This window comes from Acomys minous, assembly GCF_964271855.1.
Source record: "Acomys minous genome assembly, chromosome: 7".
In the NCBI taxonomy this organism is placed as follows: Eukaryota; Metazoa; Chordata; class Mammalia; order Rodentia; family Muridae; genus Acomys; species Acomys minous.
The window spans coordinates 77,055,848-77,075,134 of NC_140488.1; the positions used below are offsets into that span (position 1 = coordinate 77,055,848).

General features: G+C 41.9%; 2 protein-coding genes across 5 annotated transcripts in view; one reads left to right on the forward strand and one right to left on the reverse strand.

Moving 5' to 3' along the window:
- The window catches only part of OPHN1 (oligophrenin 1), a gene marked incomplete at its 3' end in the record, with an annotated part of 303,761 nt that overhangs the window by 6,182 nt on the left and 278,292 nt on the right, over window positions 1-19,287 (forward strand). The gene's annotated exons all lie outside the window — the stretch shown is intronic.
- Window positions 10,918-14,609, reverse strand: LOC311602003 (histone H3.3A-like; the record flags this gene model as incomplete). Its single annotated transcript, XM_084789730.1, has 2 exons — window positions 10,918-11,362; window positions 14,535-14,609. The coding sequence occupies 2 exons, from the start codon at window positions 14,607-14,609 to the stop codon at window positions 10,943-10,945; spliced, it is 495 nt and encodes a 164-aa protein (XP_084645856.1). The 3' UTR covers window positions 10,918-10,942.

Here is a 19,287-nt window from a genome sequence, read left to right on the forward strand (position 1 = left end):
GTGACATTTAACAGGTTTTCCTTTGTTTTTTTAAAAAGACAGGATCTCTTTTCTTTAACCCAGCCTTGCCTAGAATATGCTAAGTAGCCCAGGCTGACTTCAGACTTTTTTCCTGCTTCAGGTTCCTGAGTGCTGGGTATACATCCAGCAATGACACCCAATTTTAGAATATAATATTTGAGGTAATCTGTCTCTATTGCTCAGGCAGGTTCCTACCTCAGCCCCCTGAGTGCTGGGATAATAGGTCTGTATCACATCCCTGTCTATATTTTTTATATAGCTCAGGAGCAATAAACTTTGTCTGTAAAGAGTCATATTAATCATATTTTAGGCTTCAGGATCATGTATTCATTCACAATTAACTCTGCTGTTGTACGAAAGCAGCCATAGAGAAAGAGTCAGTGAAAGAAGCATTCTAGGAAAGCTTACTAACATTGAAATGAGATTTTTCAAACACTTACTTTTCATATGGTGTCATGGTGTTTTATTCCTTAGAGTTTTGTCAAACGTTAAAAATAACGCTAGTGGAGGCATGTGCCATGTGCCTATAACCTAGCACTCAGGAGATAAAGGCAGGAAAATGGAGAGTTCAAAGCAAGCCTGGGTCAGAGTGAATTGTGGGGCATCCTGGGCTGTAACAGAGAGATCCTGTGCCTAAAAAAAAAAAAAAGAAAAGAAAAGAAAAGAAAACTTCCCTAAAAATATGAAAACAATTTTTAGTGCTGCTGGGGGGAGTGATATATAAAAATACTAATTCGGACTTGTTTTACCAGCTGCAGACCTTTGGTAAAACTATTTCCATTAAGTGAATTTTTACTGGCAACCCAGCAAAAGTAATTATTGGCAGACTATGATGTCATATCTCAGATTATCTAGTAAATAATTTTATTTTGGTGTGCTACAGATTAGATCTGCTCTGGATTCATGGATCCCAGGCTCAAAGGAGAAACGAAAGAAGTATGAACCCGCTGGAAGTGGGTTAATAGGGCTGGAGTGTCTAGGGGAAAGTTTAACAGTCTCACCACCTTCAAAAGGCATTCTTAGTTAATTATTTTTAAGTGTTCATTTTCAGGTCGTTGTCTTCTTCTCCTTCTCCTTCTCCTTCTTCCTCTTCCTCTTCCTCTTCCTCCTCCTCCTCTTCATCTTCTTTGTCTTTGTCTTCTTCTTTTTGGTGTGACAAAGTCTTCCTGTATAACCCAGTCTGGCCTTGAAGTTGTGACAATCTTGCTGTAGCCTTCTAAGTTCTGGGATTATAGGTATGTACCATAACACCCACATATTCTGTCTTTATTGTTATAGCTAAAGAAAATTTCTTTTTCCTTTTGGCCATGCCACAAATTGAACCTAGGGCCTCACACATGCTCTAGAAGTCCTCTGCTACTGAGCTACGTCTCCAGCACAATCAGATGTTCTTTGTAGGCTAGACTGCATGAATTGTAGTCTTTGAGCAAAATAACCTAGCTTTATTAGCCAACAAGCCTTAGCCTCTTCTATACTAGAGAAAAGAAGCATGGCTGTCTTTAGGGAGAAAGGTTTTTGAGGACTAGAAACTGTTTTTGCTTTAGTAGATGGAGGACTATAGTATAATGGTAAAGGATACTAGACATAGCATCCAGATAGTTGGGTATGATGTGGTTTGTCTCAACAAAAATGGGGAAGGAGTAGCTTTATATTTTAAAATTTTATTATGTCTTATAGTTTAACAATCTTAGAAAGGAATGATTAAACTAATTATGTAATTCACATTTACATCAAGTTTCACAAAAACTATTTTTGTGCATATGACAGTATTTAAGAAAAATAAAAAAATTTGAGTCTTTCAAAACTAAGGATAATACCATGTATATATAAAACAGATGTCAGAAAGCACTCGTAACTCTTATGCATATGTTGTTTTGGGGTTAATGAAAGTCCTGTTTTTAAAAATCCAAAATACCTGGGTATGGCCTGTATCACCATCCTTGTCTATATTTTCTTTGTATAGCTTAGGAGCAATAAACCTTGTCTGTAAAGTATAGTGCACATATTTTAGGCTTCAAGGTCATGCATTCACTCACAAGTAACTCTGCTGTTGTGTGAAAGGAGCCATGGAGAAAGAGTCAGTGAAATAAGCATTCTGGGAAAATGTACTACTGCCTTACTTATGCCTATAATCCCAGTTGGTGGCAGGAGGATCAAGAATTCAAAGTCATCCTCAGGTACATAGTCAGGTTGAGACTAGCCTGTGATTCGTGAGTCCCTGCCTTAGAAAACCAAAACCAAAACCAACCAAATAAATAAACCAGGGACTCTAGCCTGGGGTAGTGACACAAATATGTCATCCCAGTACTTGTGAGGTAGAAGCGGGCTTATAAGGAGCTCAAGGTCATCCTTGGCTATACATAATTTGAGGCCAGCCTAGGCTACATGAGACTTTGTCTTAAGGGAAAAAAAATTCTAAAGACACTGTCTTAATCTTCTCATGTTGCTGTGATGAAATACTTAGGCAAAATTAACTTAAGGGCGAAAGGGTTTCTTTTAGCTATGACACAATCCATCATGGTGGGGAAGTCAAGGCAGAAGCAGCTGGGCACATTGCACTCATAATCAGGAAACAGAGTGATGAATGTGAAGTGCTGCTCAGGTCCTTTTCTCCACCTATACAGCCCTGGCCCCTCTGCCCATGGATGCTCCTGCCTACAATTCAGATGAATCTTTCTAAATCACTTAAGATAAACCAAGATAACTCACCTCAGACATGCAGAGTAGCTGGACCATGAGTACTGTGGGAACGATGATGGAAAAATGGGACAACCTTAGGGGCGGGGGAGTAGTGCTGCAGTAGGGTACTAATGATTTTAGCTTGACTTGCCTATTAAAGAAAGTTTTCCAATCAGGCTTAAGGATGGTGAAGGAAAATTATTTTCCGATATAGCCCATACCATTTGCTCAGTCTGGCATCTGCTTCTCTAATCAGCACCATAGAATTTTCCGAAAAGCTCATGAGGATCTGGAAAGAGACACAGTTTTCCAGGGGAGTACCCAGGACATCTCAAGCTGTTTTGCTTTTTTCCCCCTAGTCAGCCAGAGGATCCTTATGAGGCTCTACCAGGCTTACATCAAGTCCTAGACCTTGGGCAGTGTAAAGGCAATTAAGTTTAATTCAACAAGGATTTATTAATCACCTACTGTGTGTCACTACTGCCCTGGAGATTAGGGATACAGTAGTGAATACAGCTGCTGTAGACTCTGCTCACTTGGAGCACACAAATTAATGTCTATTTATGTTCCAGTTTTGAGAAGGGATATGAAGGGGAAGTTCAGGGTTACTTATATAGTCTGTCATATCCTTTGAAGTTGAGATTTGTGGGGTAAGAAAAGGGAACTTGACTATGGTACTGTATTACCTATTGGGAAGAAGAAGAAACCAAGGAGGAAGAGTATGTACCTAAGTCAAACAGACCCATATTCCACCACTGTGATAACAGCCTTAGGAACAGGCAAGCCATTATTAAAACTTTTTTTTCTCTTGGTGTTTTAAGACAAAGTCTTACCATGTAGATCAGGCTGGCTGTCAACTTAAATGTTTTTTTTTTTTCTGTACGCATCTGTGTTATGTACCTGTTTGTGTGCATATCTCCTTATTTTTAAAAATTATTACATGTTAATTTATTTGTTGTGTATGTGTGACTGGATGGACATGAGCTTGCCACAGAACGCATGTGGAGATCAGACGACAGTTGCAGGAGTTCATTTTCTCCTTCCACATGTGGGTCCTGAGGATTGAGCTCAGATCATCGGTCTGGGTGGCTAGGGCTTTATCCACAGAGTCATCTCAGTGCCTACCGTGTTAGTTTTTGAGAAAGGGTCTCCCCCTGAACTGATGTTCAACAATTTTGCTAGCCTGTCTGGCTGATGACCTTGCGGGATTCTTCTGTCGCTGCCCCCTCAGGGCTGGTGACACATATGCACACTGCCACACCTCAATTTTTTTTCTTGTTTTGTTTTTGATTTTTCAAGACAGAGTTTCTCTGTGTAACAGCTTTGGCGGCTGTCCTGGACCCACTTTGTAGACCAGGCTGGCCTCAAACTCACAGTGATCTACCTGCCTCTGCCTCCTGAGTGCTGCCATTAAAGGTCTGCGCCACCACTGCCTGGCCACACCTCACTTTTTATGTGACTGCTGGGGATCTGAACTCAGGTCCTCGGGCATGTGTGACTGTCACTTTAATGACAGAGCCATCTGTATAGTCCCTGGTCTCCAACTTCTGTTTATCTTGCTTCAGTTTCTAAAGTGTCGAGACTGCAGATATAAGCACCACGCCGTGTTTCTTTTTCCTCCTTCTGTGTTGGAGTTCCCCAATTTTTCACCCTAGAGGCAGGCAGTGCTGATAGGTCGTCTATTCTCTGAAAGATGACTTTATTACAGTACTCCTTTCAATTTCTTCTTCTCTTGGAGTGTGTTCCATGATAGGCAAACCTTAGCCACTCTGGGACAAGCTTTCTTCAATATTGTATCTGAGTGAGATGAAGCATCAAGGTGCATGCCTGTAACCTCAGTACCTGGGGACTGGAAGTTTGAGGCTAACCTGGACTACATAGTAAGATCCCATCATCTTATTTAAAAAAAATTCCCCCCCCCCCCCCCGGGATGGACTGTAGACTAAAGAAGCCTCCAAAGCCACTTCTGCCTAGAAGCAAATGGACACTGTCCCTGCACAAGCAAGGTCAAATAAAAATTTTCACAACCCTAGATATCTATTAGAGGCAAAAATATATGCAGTGGTTTGTTGAAGAAAAACTGCCGACTCTCTCTAACAGCTATGTTGTAGCCTCCCATTACCTCCTCGTTAGCTTTAGTGTGGTACAGAAAACAGAAGGTTCACAGCAATGGCAGCTTCGCAGCATCTGAGGAGGTAAGACAGGATTTTGTCTCCCTAAAAAGTCTCATACCCAGAGTCTTGTCATATTACCTCACTTTTCACGCTCTGCTTATCACTGCACTGCGCATAGTTTGGTGAGACCAGCTCGAGCTACAGGGTGTTAACATCACAGCTACCTGAGACTTCTGTAGCAGCGAGGGCAAGAAAGAGCTTGACTCACAACATGAAAGAAGTAATTGAGAGTTCCAACCTGTATGATATGCCATATCATTATTCTAATTTGACAAGGCAGTTGGGCAGGAAAAGTAAATAAAGAGCATTCAGATGGAAGAAAGTGCTAAAGCCATCTCGGTCATCATAAGACACAATACTGTGTAGTCCAGTGGTCCTCAGCTTCTTTAATGCTATGACCCTTTAATACAGTTCCTCAAGTTGTGGTGACCCCCAAATAAAAAATTATTTTGTTGCTACTCCGTAACTGTAATTTTGCTACTGTTATGAACTGTAATGTAAATATCTGGTATACAGGATATCTAATATGTGACTCCTGGGAAAGGAGACCCACATTTTGAGAACTGCTGGTGAATATAGACAGTCCTAGGGAGTTTGCAGAGGATTACTCAAGATAGTAAGTGTAGCAGGGTTGTAGGATGTAAGTGCAGTGTACAAAAATCCGTCGTTTTTTTCCTATGTTGACTGATCTGAATTCACAATAGCACCAAAATAAAAGCTTTATAAATGAAAATTAAAACTTTTTTATTCATTTATATATGTGTTTATGAGTGTGTGTGCCCACACAGGTTGGAGAACAAGATGTGGAAGTCAGTTCTTTCCTTCTACGATGTGTATCTTGGGGATTGAACTCAGGTCTTTAGGCCTGGCAGTAAGTGTCTTTATGCACTGAGCCATTTTGTTGCCCTAATTACAAATAAATTTAAAAGACTTATAGTACCTTTACTCTGAAAATTACAAAATATCTTTGAGAGCTAGGGAATAAAGTATAGTGGTAAGAGGGCTTGCCTAGCATGAACAAGGCCTCAGGTTTGATTCCCAGCCCCCTTAAAAAATCACTGAAAGACATTAAGACCTACCGAAGGGGAAGACTCCATGGTTGTGAATTAAAAGGCTAATTTGAGATGGAAGACACCAAGGAAACAAGGTTTTCTGGATACAACAGGACTGATGCACATATGAACTCAGAGACTGTGGCAGCATGCACAGGGCTAAGCCAGATGGGGTCCCACTGGTATGATGGGAAATAGACACAAGTCTCTGTCCCTAACCCAGAAGCTATCTCCAGTTGATAACTGTTTGCAAAGTAAAAATTGCTTTTCTCTGGTGGAGTATCACTGGGCGTACAAACCACACTTAAGGCCAGGTTTAATGACCAGCAGTACATGGCCAACACAAACCAAACTCAATGGTATCTTTGGAGGTTTTTGTGTCACAATGCTTTTTCTGGGCATTTTTATTTTTACTTATTTTTATTTTTTTTTGCCTTACAGATTTTTATTTGATCATATGCTGTGGTGGTTTGAATAGTTTGACCTGTATAGACTCATGTGTTTGAATGTTTGGCGTACAGGGAGTGGCACTATTCAGAGGTGTGGCCTTGTTGGAGTAGCTGTGGCCATGTAGGAGAAATTGTGTCACTGTGGGGGTGGGCTTTGAGGTCTCCAAGTCTCAAGCTCCACCCAGTGTGGAATGAGAGCCTCTTGCTGGCTGGCCGTGGAAGCCAGTCTCCTCCTGGCTGCCTTTGGATCAATACGTAGAACTCTTGGCTCTTCCGGCGCTAGGTCTGCCTGGATGTGCCATCCTTCCTTTCATGATGATAATGGACTAAGCCTCTGGAACTTTAAGCCAGCCTCAATGAAATGTTGTCCTTTGTAAGAGTTGCCTTGGTCTCGATGTCTCTACACAGCAATGGAAACTCTAAGACGTATAGTATGTGTTTTGAAGGTTTTTCTGTGTATGCCATGTGTGTGTCTCACCATCTGCATGTGTTTCTCAGGCTTTTCCTTTGGCTCCCCCCCCCCCCCCCCCCCGCCATTTGTTTGTATGTTTTGTCCTATTCTGGTTTGGTTTTGTTGCATTTTATTTTATTATTCTTTTGTTTTATTTTTTCGAGACAGGGTTTTTCTGTGTAGCCTTGTTTGGCCTGGCTCTGCTGTGTAGCCCTGGCTGGCCTCCAACTCACAGAGATCCACCTGCCTCTGCCTTCCCAGGTGCTGGGATTACAGGCATGCGCCACTGTGCCTGGCTTGTTATTCTTAAAAAGCAAAAACCAAAAAAACCTATTTATTTTTGTTTCATGTTCATTCATGTTCATTCATGTTTTGCCTGAATTGATATCTGTGTGAAGGTGTCAGATCCCTTGGAGTTAGAGTTATAGGCAGTTGTGAGCTGCTATGTGGGTGCTGGGAATTGAACCTGGATAGTCTGGAAAAGCAGCCAGTGCTCTTAACTGCTGAGCTGTCTCTCCAGCCCCTCTTATCCTTTTTAGATGACTTTGTTTTCTAATTAGAGAAGGAAAGGGAGTGGATTTTGTGTGGTGAGGAAGTGGGGGGAGGATCTAGGAGGAGTTGGGGGAAGAGAAACAATAATTATATTGTATGGAACAATTGTTTTATATTTTTAGAGGACAATATTTGTTTTTATTTTTTTCTGTTTTATTATTTTTTATTTTATTTTATTTTATTTTATTTTTTTTTTGGTTTTCTGAAACAGGGTTTCTCTGTGTAGCCATGGCTATTCTGGAATTCACTCTGTGAACCAGGCTGACCTCAAACTCAGAAATCCTCTGGTCTCTGCCTCCCAAGTGCTACCACCACCACCACTGGGCTTAAAAAAAAAAAGACAACATTTGTCATGATGGCAATATAACCCACTTGATCTATAGATTTAACACTGTCTCTTGCAAAGAGCTAGATAGATAGCTTTCTTGTAGAAATTCATTAGCATCTTATAACATAGCCATGGCTATTCTGGAACTCATTCCATAGACCAGGCTGGCCTCAAATCCAGAGATCCTCCTGGCTTGAGTCTTTAATCCTGGCACTATTAGTTAATGCAGAAGCAGGTGGATCTTTGTGAGTTCACGGCTAGCCTTGCTTACAAAGGGAGTCCAGGACAGCCATGGTTCTGTTACACAGAGAAACCTTGTCTCAAAAAACACAACACAACAAAAACAACCCAAAGAACCCAAACCAACCAGACACACACACACACACACACACACACACACACACACACACACACACACACACACACAGAGAGAGAGAGAGAGAGAGAGAGAGAGAGAGAGAGAGAGAGAGAGAGAGAATATGAATAAGTAAATGCAATAAAATGGAAACAAATAGTAACAAAGACAGACATTTGACAAGTTGCGTCCAGTGAAAGGGTACTTGTAGCCAAGCCTAAAGACCTGTATTTGATCCCCAGAACCCACATAGTAGAAGGAAAGAATCCGCTAGTGTGTTACTTTTGAACCTTTAAGCTTGGCTTAAAATCATTTTCCCCCTTGGGAAGTGCAAGTAAAAACCACAATATCACATCTTATCCACTAGTATGGCTATAATAATAAGACGAGGTATTATTGGAGAATTTACAACTTATTTATTGTTGCACACATAGCATGTTAGCATGTTGTAGCCACTTGGAAATTTTAGCTGCTAGTATTTGGCAATTCTTCAAAAATGACTAAGCAATTACCCCATAAGTGAACAATTCTACTATATCCTCCCCTCTCTCCTTCTCTCTCTCTCTCTCTCTCTCTCTCTCTCTCTCTCTCTCTCTCTCTCTCTCTCTCTCTCACACACACACACACACACACACAGAGAATTGTTATTATCTATAATGGCCAAAGATTGGAAATAACCTAAATGTCCATTAACTGAGAGGTGAATAAATATACAATGGAAAGCCATTTATAAAAGACTACATATTATTTATGATTCCATTCATATGAAATGCCCAGGAAGCCAACCTACTAAATTAGTACCAGGCTAATGTTTGCTCAGGGCTGGTGGGGGTGGGGGGCTGGGGGAGGGTGGGGGGTGGGGTTAGAATGTGTTGTGATTGCCAATAGGTGAGGAGTGTATTGTTTAGAGTTGTGAAGATTTCTTACTTGGAGTATGATGGTGGTTGTACAGTTCTGTGAGAATACTAAAACCCACCTAGTTGTACACTGGATGAATTTTATGGCGCATAAGTAGTATCATGAGCTGTGTGTAAAGCACACAGTGACTTGTGTTTGGAAAAAACAGAAGTACTTTGTCTTTTAAACTTACATCTGTCTTCAGTTCTCCTGTCTCTCAGACTATCAAGTTTGTTTTGAAAGAGTCCTATCTATAGCATTGCCTGCATAGCCAGGGAAAGAAGCCAAGAGAGAGAATCACTCCTTCAGTGACCAGGAGCTAGAGCTCAATTAGGGAGTAGCATTGGATTTTCTCATTTCCCATTCCAGGCACATTCTGCACTGTACTCTGAAGCAGGTACCCTGCTTCAGTCTGCCTGGATGCCCTTTGTTGGGGCCGGGAGTGTTTGTTTGAAATGACCATTTGGCAGTGAGATATTGTATTAGTGGAAAGTTCCTTATTCTTTGCCTGTATCATGGCTGAGATCAGGTGTTTGCTCTGTTGCGCAGTCTCACTCCACTCTAAGTAGCATCTGATGGTGTTTTCTTTCCTTGTTATAGAAGAATGGTAATAGAGCTTGGTGGTGTGACACCTGCCCTTTTTGTTCCTTCCCTCAGAGTCTAGAGCAGATGCTAGGGGCCTCCCATCTTCTCTGCTCATCAATTGACTTAATGCAAACAGCTGCCTTTTGTGTCATGTGTTGTATACACTGGGAAATGTGTGGCGTTACTCATGGGTGACAAATTCCTCTCCCCTCCATACCTTATTTTGTCTTAGGGCAGCATGGAATTTCTCACAACTGGTGAGCAGTTGTAGGCCCAACAGTACAGTACCATATTAGGAACTTCACAAAAGGCGGTTGTTTTGCAAAAGGTTTTCATTAAGGACTTCCCAGAAGCAGGAGGACCACACTTCAGCTTCCAAATCTCTTTCCAGAGCCAGGCTGTCGTGGAAATGCTTTTCTCAGCGAGTGGAAAAAGATGTATTATGCATGTGGCAGTGGACAGCTGGAGACTAATGCTGAATTCTCCCATCCCTAATTTGTTAGGTGGGGGAAGGGGAGGGCAGTGAGTAACAGTCTACAGAGGTGCTTTGCAGTTGTCCCTTACAATCTTCTTTAGAGCAGAAAAGTCAGAAACAGAGTTGTAAGGTGAGTCCCTGCAGAGTTGACATGTTGAATTTCTCCCCACCCCCGCCATAGTTTAATGTATTTTAATAGCAAACTTACAGGAACAGCACAGAATACAGACAATATTAAAAACATGTACTTGCATGTAGGGCAACTCAGAAAAGTATAGTGAATGGATGGAATCTGCTGTATGATAAAAATGCTACAAACACCATTTAGTTGCCATCAATAAGAAATGTACTTATTAAAAACAAAAACAAAACAAAAAAAGCAAAAAAAAAAAACCCAGAAAACAAAACAAAACAAAACAAAACAAAACAAAAAACAAAAACAAAACTAATGCTGGCATTGTCCAGAAAATTTTAACAGGTTTATTTATAATTGTTATAAAGTTGAACTATTGAAATGTGTTCACGGAAACATTTTGCTTGCATTAATGCTTTACCTCTTGCATTTATATTAAAATTCACACACAAATGAAAATGGAAAAACTGCCAATACCTGATTTCTGTCCCTTATTTTTCCACTCACAATCATATAGTTAGGTACCTTTTGACCCCATGGAAAAAATATCTAACATTCAGAACTACTGATGACAGGAAGAAGAGGAAAATTTTTTTTGAGAATGAAATGTTTCCCCTCCTAGTGGACTCTTTTTTTTTTTTTCAATGAAATGTTTTCCTTTATTTTATTTTTTTAATACATTTTTTATTAATTTATTCATATTACATCTCAGTTGTTAGCCCATCCCATGTATCCTCCCATTCCTCCCTTCCTCCCACTTACCCCCTACTCCCCTCCCCTCCCCTAAACTCTTAAGCACGTTCTCCGCGTATGCGGCGTGCTAGCTGGATATCTTTTGGCATAATTGTTACACGTTTGGCATGGATAGCACACAGGTTGATGTCTTCAAAAAGGCCAACCAGATAGGCCTCGCTTGCCTCCCGCAGAGCACCGATAGCTGCACTCTGGAGGCGCAGATCTGTTTTGAAGTCCTGAGCAATTTTTCGCACTAGATGCTGGAAGGAGAGCTTGTGAATGAGAAGTTCAGTGGACTTCTGATAGCGTCTGATTTCACGGAGTGCCACAGTACCAGGCCTGTAACGATGAGGTTTCTCTACCCCTCCAGTAGAGGGCGCACTCTTACGAGAGGCTTTTGTAGCCAGTTGTTTCCTGGGTGCTTTACCATCGGTGGATTTGCAGGCACCTTTGTAAGAGCCCTGGTAAGGGCACCTCTTTACTTACCCGTCTTTTCCTTTGGCTGGAGCTTGGCAAGCGAGAGGCAGTGCTGGTGTTAACGGTGGCGGTGGCAGCATGGCGGTGGTGGCGCACGCCTTTCATCCTAGCACCCGGGAGGCAGAGACAAGCGGATAGCTGTGAGTTTGAGGCCAGCCTGGTCTACAAAGCGAGTCCAGGACAGCCAAGGCTACACAGAGAGACCCTGTCTTGAAAAAAAAAAAAGAAAAGAAAAGAAAAGAAAAGAAAGAAACACCACTATGGCCATCAGTTGATCTGGTGAAGCCATCTTCAGAAGTGCATGCCTGACTTTTCGAGCTCTGTGGGATGCTTATGAATGGTCCTAGATGGGACAGAAGAGGTAGCATTGTATTAATTGGCAGGTGACTCAGCCAGGGCTTGCACAGTTTTGCTGGTAGAATAAAAACGCAAAGGAAGCTGAGGTTTCTTGGCATTTTGTTTGCTTTTCCTTTGTGAAAAAAGATGCCGTTTAACCATTTTCATTCTTTCCTTTAAAAAAAAATTATTTTGAGATGAGAATCTCATCATATTGCCCAGGCTGGTTTCTCCATCAATCTTCTCACCTTCGCATCCTGAATAGCTGGGATGTAGGGGCCACTGCCTCTGACTGCCTCCCTTCCCCTTCCCTTTCCTTTTCCTTCCTTCTTTTTCCTTCACTTCCTTTTCCTCCCCCTTCCTATTCTCACAGTGTCTTACTGGGTAACCCAGTCACTCCTCAACCTCATGATCTGTGTGCTATTACAGGCCTGTATCACCATGCCCCCTTCCCCTAGTTTTTCCACCAATGGGCAGTGTCTTGCCAGAAATAACCACATACAGTGCAAACGGCCTTTGTGACATTTCATTAAACTCTTACATATTTCAGCGGAGGAAACTAAGAGTCAACACATACCCTCGAACCAGTTAATTGCAGAGTCAGTACTGAACCTGTTAACCTGTCCCATGGCCACGCTCTGCGTCCAGCCATGCACACTGCAAGTGTCTGCTCTTCACCCGCTTCTCTTTGCTGAGCTGCATTTTTATTTTTAGAATTATTTTCACTTTGTGAGAGTTTCTTTGGTGCTTCTAGCCAAGAATGCACTTCCAGTGTGGGCCTGTGTACAACCACACATTTTACAGCTCTGCCGGGATGGAGTGGAGGAAGGTTCAATGAGGCTGAAGTTAAAGCTGTAGGGTTTTCTTTCTTTTCTTTTTCTTTTTCTTTCTGTTTTTAGGGTGATTGTTGCATGCCAAACCCGGTTTGTTAGATGACCCAGAGAACTTCTCTAACTGACCACTCCCAGTCTGTAAGGGAGGGAGAAAGAATTCTAATACAGGCCAGTTAGAGTGTATGCATAACAATGTTTGTTTTGGGTAACCAAGTTCAAAGAGTGTGTTGATTTGTGTGTGTGCTATCCTGCATGTGGTTTTTTTTCTTTCGAGACAGGGTTTCTCTGTGTAGCTCTGGCTGTCCTGGACTCACTTTGTAGACCAGGCTGGCCTCGAACTCACAGCGATCAGCCTCCCGAGTGCTGGGATTAAAGGTGTGTGCCACCACGCCCAGCTCCTGCATATGGATTTTGATGTAGCTCAGAGTGTAAACTACTATTTGCAAGGTACTTTATAATGCTTTATAATTATATTTATCATTGGAAAACTTTAAATGATGTTTTTAGTCATTCTTTGAGAATTTCATACAATGTATTTTGATCATATTCTTTTTCCTTGTCCCCCAACTTCGTCAAGCCCCCCACCTCCCTACCCATCTAACCTCATGTCCTCTCTGATAAGGTCACTTAACATGCATTCTTCTCTTTAATCTGAGAAGGAAGTGTTATCACCTGTAGTTCATAGATGAGGAAGCTAATGTTTTGTGACCTTAAGTGTGTCTTTAAGATTGCTGCACGAGCCAGTATCACTTTTTTTGAGCACTTCCACTGTGTGCAAATTGTTAAGCTTGGGGATTAATAGATATTGCTTGAAATCAAGTCTATCTTTAGATGGGTTTGTGGCTCCATTTATGCCACACACAACAGTGACTCATAAAATTAAGAATAGGAGCTGGGTGGTGTTGGTGCATGCCTTAAATCCCAGCACTTGGGAGGCAGAGGCAGATGGATGGATCTCTGTGAGTTCGAGGCCAGCCTGGTCTACAGAGTGAGTTCCAGGACAGCCAGAGCTGTTGCACAGAGAAACCCTGTTTCAAAAAGTAAAAAAAAAAAAAAAAAAAAAAAAAAAAGAAAGAAAGAAATAGTCATGATGGTGCATACAGGAAGAGGAGGCCGGCGGATCTCTGAGTTCAAGGTCAACCTGATATACAGAGTGAGTCCAGGACAGCCAAGGTTACACAGAGAAACCCTGTCGCTAAGATCCACTTCCCCCCCCCCCAAAAAAAAAAAAGAAAAGAAAAAAAATAAGAACAGGCTTCTGGGATGTAGCTCAGTGGTGGCGCATGTGCTGAGGGCCTGTGTCTTATCTCCTGCACCACACAAAGCCCATGTTTCTTTCGAGTATTTGCCAGTTCAGTGGAACTGGATCTCCCAACCATATTAGTTAATCAGGCAGGGCATTATGTTGCTGCCCAGGTAAAGTAACCCAGAGCAAAAGTCCCCGTTTTTATTGATGATGAAATTAAAGTTGAGTCATTTGCTCAGAGTTACTCAGGGCAGCAGTCTGGGCTCTAAACCCTAATCTAGATTCTGAGGGCTTTATTTTTTGTTAGGAGTCAGCAGTTATGCCTTGTTCAAGTTTGTGACAGCTTTGTCTTTGTCCTGTATAATACCTTGTTATTGTAGTTACTAGATTTCTCCCAGGTCTCTCTGACTTGGCTTCACACTCAGTCTTCTGCTCCTTGAGCCCAGTCTCCTCATAGCATCTTCTTCTGCAGCTTTCACACTTCTGGCACTCCCATCAGGGTATTCTGCTGCCAGCTCCTGCTCCCTGCAAGCCCCATAGGAGGCCCTTTTAGGCGCCTTGCCTTACTGTGCCTTGGGTTTTCATGTGCTCCCTTGGGCAACTGCCTTGGTTTGACAGTTTATCTACCCCACTTCAAACTGTGATTTCAAGTCTTTCAGACATTTTGCTGCCACATGACAGGCTTCCATGCAAAGAGCTTATAACTATCTGTCAGCCATAGAGGTATTTAGGACTGTTCCTTTGCTTCCCTCTTACCCATGTGCTTTTGATCAGTTCCTGCTTCCTTGGCAGTAGGGGGATAATTGGCACGGCTTTGGAGCAGCGCCCCATTATAGGGATTTCCACTGCAGTAGGCAGCTTTGTGCTAGCTAGCCTATGCCTGGCATCATTACTGAGGCAATTGTTGCTTTTGGGTCAGGTCTAACAAGTCCAGCAAGATCTGGCTGATTGAAGCATTCAGTTGCCCACTGGGCAAGGTGCACTTGCTTGGTTTGTTTTCTCTCCAGGGAGAATTTTGAGGAGAGAGAGAGAGGTGGGGGAAGTGTGTATGTGTGTGTGTGTGTGTGTGTGTGTGTGTGTGTGTGTGTGTGTGTGTGTGTGTATGTGTGTGTGTGTGTGTGTGTGTGAGAGAGAGAGAGAGACAGAGAGACAGAGACAGAGAGACAGAGAGACAGAGACAGAGACAGAGAGAGACAGAGAGATGTGTGCTGATCTCACCTTTAAGTCGTTAACTGCTGTTGCTAATGTGTGGACCTTCAGTAGCTTCTGGGTATTCTGGAAAATTCTGGTCATTTGTGGCTCTCAGGTTTCTCATGGCATGCATCAGAGTTTATGGGCCAAGCAAGAGTTAATAACATGATGTTTAATTTTTACTTTTCAATTAACATGTAATAATACGTGTTTATGGGCTACAGCGTGATAGTTCATTCCATAGATTCAGAACATACTGATCAAATAAGGGTAAGTTTCATTGCATTACAGTGTTTGCTATTTGGAGACACTGAGTACTGGCTTCTAGTTTGCTATAATACGTGTAATAACACTGTGAACTATAGTCACCTCAGTGTGCTGCAGAACAGTACATATTCCCCTTGTCTGTATTTTGATGCTCATCATCTGACTTCCCTCATTTTCCTTCCCCTCATAGTCTCTAGTAATTAGTCTTCTGTTCCCTTCATTTAGAGGCAAACTTTTTAGCTTTTACGGGCTTATTTTCTTGTGTGTGGTTTATTTCATGCAGTATACTGACCTGCAGCTCCATTAATTTTGTCACAAGTTATAGCACTTTGTCTTTTATGACTGAATAATAATCCATTGCATACAGTTTCCTAAATACCCTGATGCTCAAAAGACAGATATGGTGGAGCATGCCTATATTTCTAGTGCTAGAGGGGCAGAGGTCGGGGGATTGCAGCAAAGTGGAGGCCAGTCTGGGCTACATAGCAAGTTCCAGGCCAACTGGTGGTATGGAGTGAGACTCTGTCCCCAGAGAATCAAGAAAAAATGTTTAGTATAAAAAAATCCTATCGTCCAATGGCTTTGTTCTCCCTGCTGAACCTGTGAAGATTCTTGTTTTTCTAAGGGTGACGAGAAACTGCATCTTTGCCACTCATTAGCTTTGAAATGTTCTGTCGCTTTTTATCTTTGGGGATAATTGGTTGAGGGAAATGTCCTAGCTTTTTGCTGTTCCTCTTTTGCTCTTTGTTGAAAGTCATGCGAAGAAAGGAGAAGGGGTAGAGTTGTCAGGTTCTTTTCCCCTGGAGGTCCTTTTTCTCTTTTTGTACTAAAACAGCGGTCAGCATGATATAACATGTGGCCAAATCTTTTTTTTTAATCTTTATTTTATTTTATTTTATTTTTAATAGAAGAACATTTATTGAGGTCTTGCTTATAGTTTCAGAGAGTCCATGACCATCATTGTGGGGATCATGGCAGCAGGCAGAAAGTCATGGCTGTAGAACAGTAGCTGAAAACTTACACTTAAAGACAACAGCTGTAAGTCAAGCAGAGAGAGAGAGCCAACTGGAAGTGGACTTTGGGAACTTCAAAGCCCATTTCCAGGGACACATCTCTCCAATAGGGCCGATATGTGGCCAAATTTTACCCAACACCCATTTTTATAAATAACATCTACTTTTTTAGAAAACAATTTTTAATGTATAAGCTCACCCCTGTGATTTTATATCATTGGTGGTTGATATGACAGAGTGCAGAATTAGTCCATTGAATCCAAGAAACAGTAGCACTCACAAGACCGAAACAAATGGAGCAATGTTGACTGACTGTGGCTGGCTCTGGCAAGGCATCTAATTCCTTGAATGTGTCTGGTGTTAGCTGGGCTTGTGTAGTGAGGTGTGCAAGGGAGTGCTTCTGGAAATAGCCTACTTCCTCATACAATATGAATGTTTGGTATCCAGATGGCACTCGTAGGTGTTTTGCCATTTGAATGGGCGAAGTGTTTGCCCCTAAGCAATGTTTTCCAAGTTCCCACCCTGAGGCATAACACAGTGTCAGTTCTTAGTTCTGAAAAATAAAAGGAGTTTTGTTTTCCCTAGTGCCCACTCAAAATCACAATGGTTCTTTAGTATAAAAGTGTTTTCTTTCTTTCTTTCTGTTCTTTCCTTCTCTCTCTCTCCTTCCATCTTTTCTTTCTTTTGGATATAGTTTAATTATGTAGTCCAGGCTCATCTCGAATTTGCAGTCCTTTTGCCTATCATGATCTGTCTTTGGGTATTTGGGATCATTTATGAAGGTCCTTTTGTATGTGTCTGTTGCTTTGGAACTTTGAGCTCTGGGATGAACTGTTTGATTAAAGTGATATAGGAGCAACCTGCCTCTCTGCTCTTTAGTGTTACACCCTGTTTTGTCATAAGCTACCAGGGGCTTTTTTTGTCTCTTTGATAAGTTTGGGAGCTTCTGGTTCATTAAAGGGCCAGGCAGTAGCTCCCTTTATAGTTAACAATGATGTAATATACCAAGAAGTGAAGGCGATGTGACAGGAACCACAGAAGTCACCACAGGGCACACTGCCCGGGCAGGCTGTTTGCAACTGGCCAGATAATATTTCACTGAGGCCTAAAGCGAAGGAGTGCCATTGGTAACCTTTCAGTTTCTTCTGATCCTATTTATTCCTTGTGTTTGACTGTATGGTTTTTATTTCAGTGGAGTTATTTTGGTATGATTTGATAAGGATTTTCTCTTCAAGTGTGGCAGCTTATGTTATTTTTTGATAACTTTACCAATGGGGTGAGCTGGACTCTAAAGATTAGCTTGAGAGAATAATCACAGGTTCTTCTTTGTAAGCAGGGCAGAGAGAGTAGACAACTGATTTTAGAAGTGGTTCTGGGAGGTCACAGAGTCAAGCCTTCTGCCCAGCTTCAGAGCTGGAGAAGTCATAGAGTTAGATTGCTGCCTTGTAGATTTTTTTCCTTCAGTAGCTTCTGTACTTGGAGAGCACTGGAAACCATTTAGCTAGGGGATTTCTAACTTTTAAACCTCAAGGCCTTAAGTAAGTCTTCAATTTTTGTCATCTCCTGTACTTATAGGACATTTGGGATAGAAATATTTGAAGACATGGTATTGGCTAAAGTTGAGTTTCTAATCTTCTATTTCAGCATATTTGCTATCTAGGAAATTAATCTTATCAGCAAGGAATGAATGACATGGTTTAGCATAATAGCCTTGCAGAAATTATGATTTCCTTTGGAGGCCTGCAGACCTGGGCTGTGGGTTTGCCTGGTGACATTTGGTTAGCTATGTACTCTGTGTGTGTGTGAGTGTTCACATACGTACATGTGTGCTTGTGGGTGTGTGGATGCCAAGCATCTCACTCAGTTGGTTCCCACTTTGTTTTTTGAGACAGTGTCTTTCTTTGAACCTGGACACCAATCTATTTGGAGCTAACTCTTCTTTTGTTATTTTGAGACAAAGTCTAACACATACCAGGTGGGCCTGGACCTGGATGAGGATGAGGATGCAGCCTCATATATTTGGCTAGGCCAGCTGCCCTTCCCCTCCCCCAGTACTGTGGATCCAGATGTGTGCCACTATGACTAGGCTTTGCATGGGTACTGGGGATCCAAACTCAGGTTTTCGTGCTTGCATTGTAAGCACTTTACCCATTGGAATACCTCCCTAACTTCCATCGGTTTCTTAAAGTCCCAGTTTTTTCAGGTATAACTGGAGATAGTAGTGCCAGCTTCAGTTACTAAATATGTACATGAGATAATGCAGTTGAAAATAATGTCCCCTCAGCCCTGCATCACTGCATTTCTGCAGTGCTGGGGACTGAATCCAGCACCCTGCACGTGCTAGACAAATGTCAAACTATATCCTCAGACTTAAAAGTTCTTAACAAACTATTTAAGTACTTACACATATATTTATGGCGGTGTTTATGTTATAAACTTAAATGGGTAGCATTGGGATCATAACGGCTGGAGTTACATGTACATCATTCTTTGAAAATTCCAGAGTACATTTTAGGAAGTGACAAGCAAAGGAACATGAGTGTAAATATCATACTGCCATAGGGCCCTATGATAATTGAGTGACAGTGAAATAGGAACTGATGAGAGAGCCTTCCTAGGGCACCACATCAAGGCAGCCTCACCCTCACACAAGGTATTGATTGGTGTATTTTCTTTCCTGTAAGCCCTGCCCCACCATTTATAGTGGGCTAGTATGTCTCCAGTGTGGTACCGAGAACAGGCATAGTCTTTGGGTGTTGACAAAGTTCCTAACACAGTGTCTGGCCCTTAGTATTCTTTATTTTATTTGAATGCATTAGAGAGGGAACCTTTGGAAGGCTCTAAGTTGAGACTCCAAACAGTTAAGGGGCTTGTCAAAGGATTCGCAGAGACAGTGGCTATGTTCATAACAGGATGGGGCTGTCTGCTTTGCTTCTTAAGCATCATTCTTCCTTTTCTAGGCTTTTGATCCTGTCTCTTCAAGAGAAAGACCTCCTTCCCCCTCATCAGCTGATGACTTGCTCTTCTTAAACTGGGAG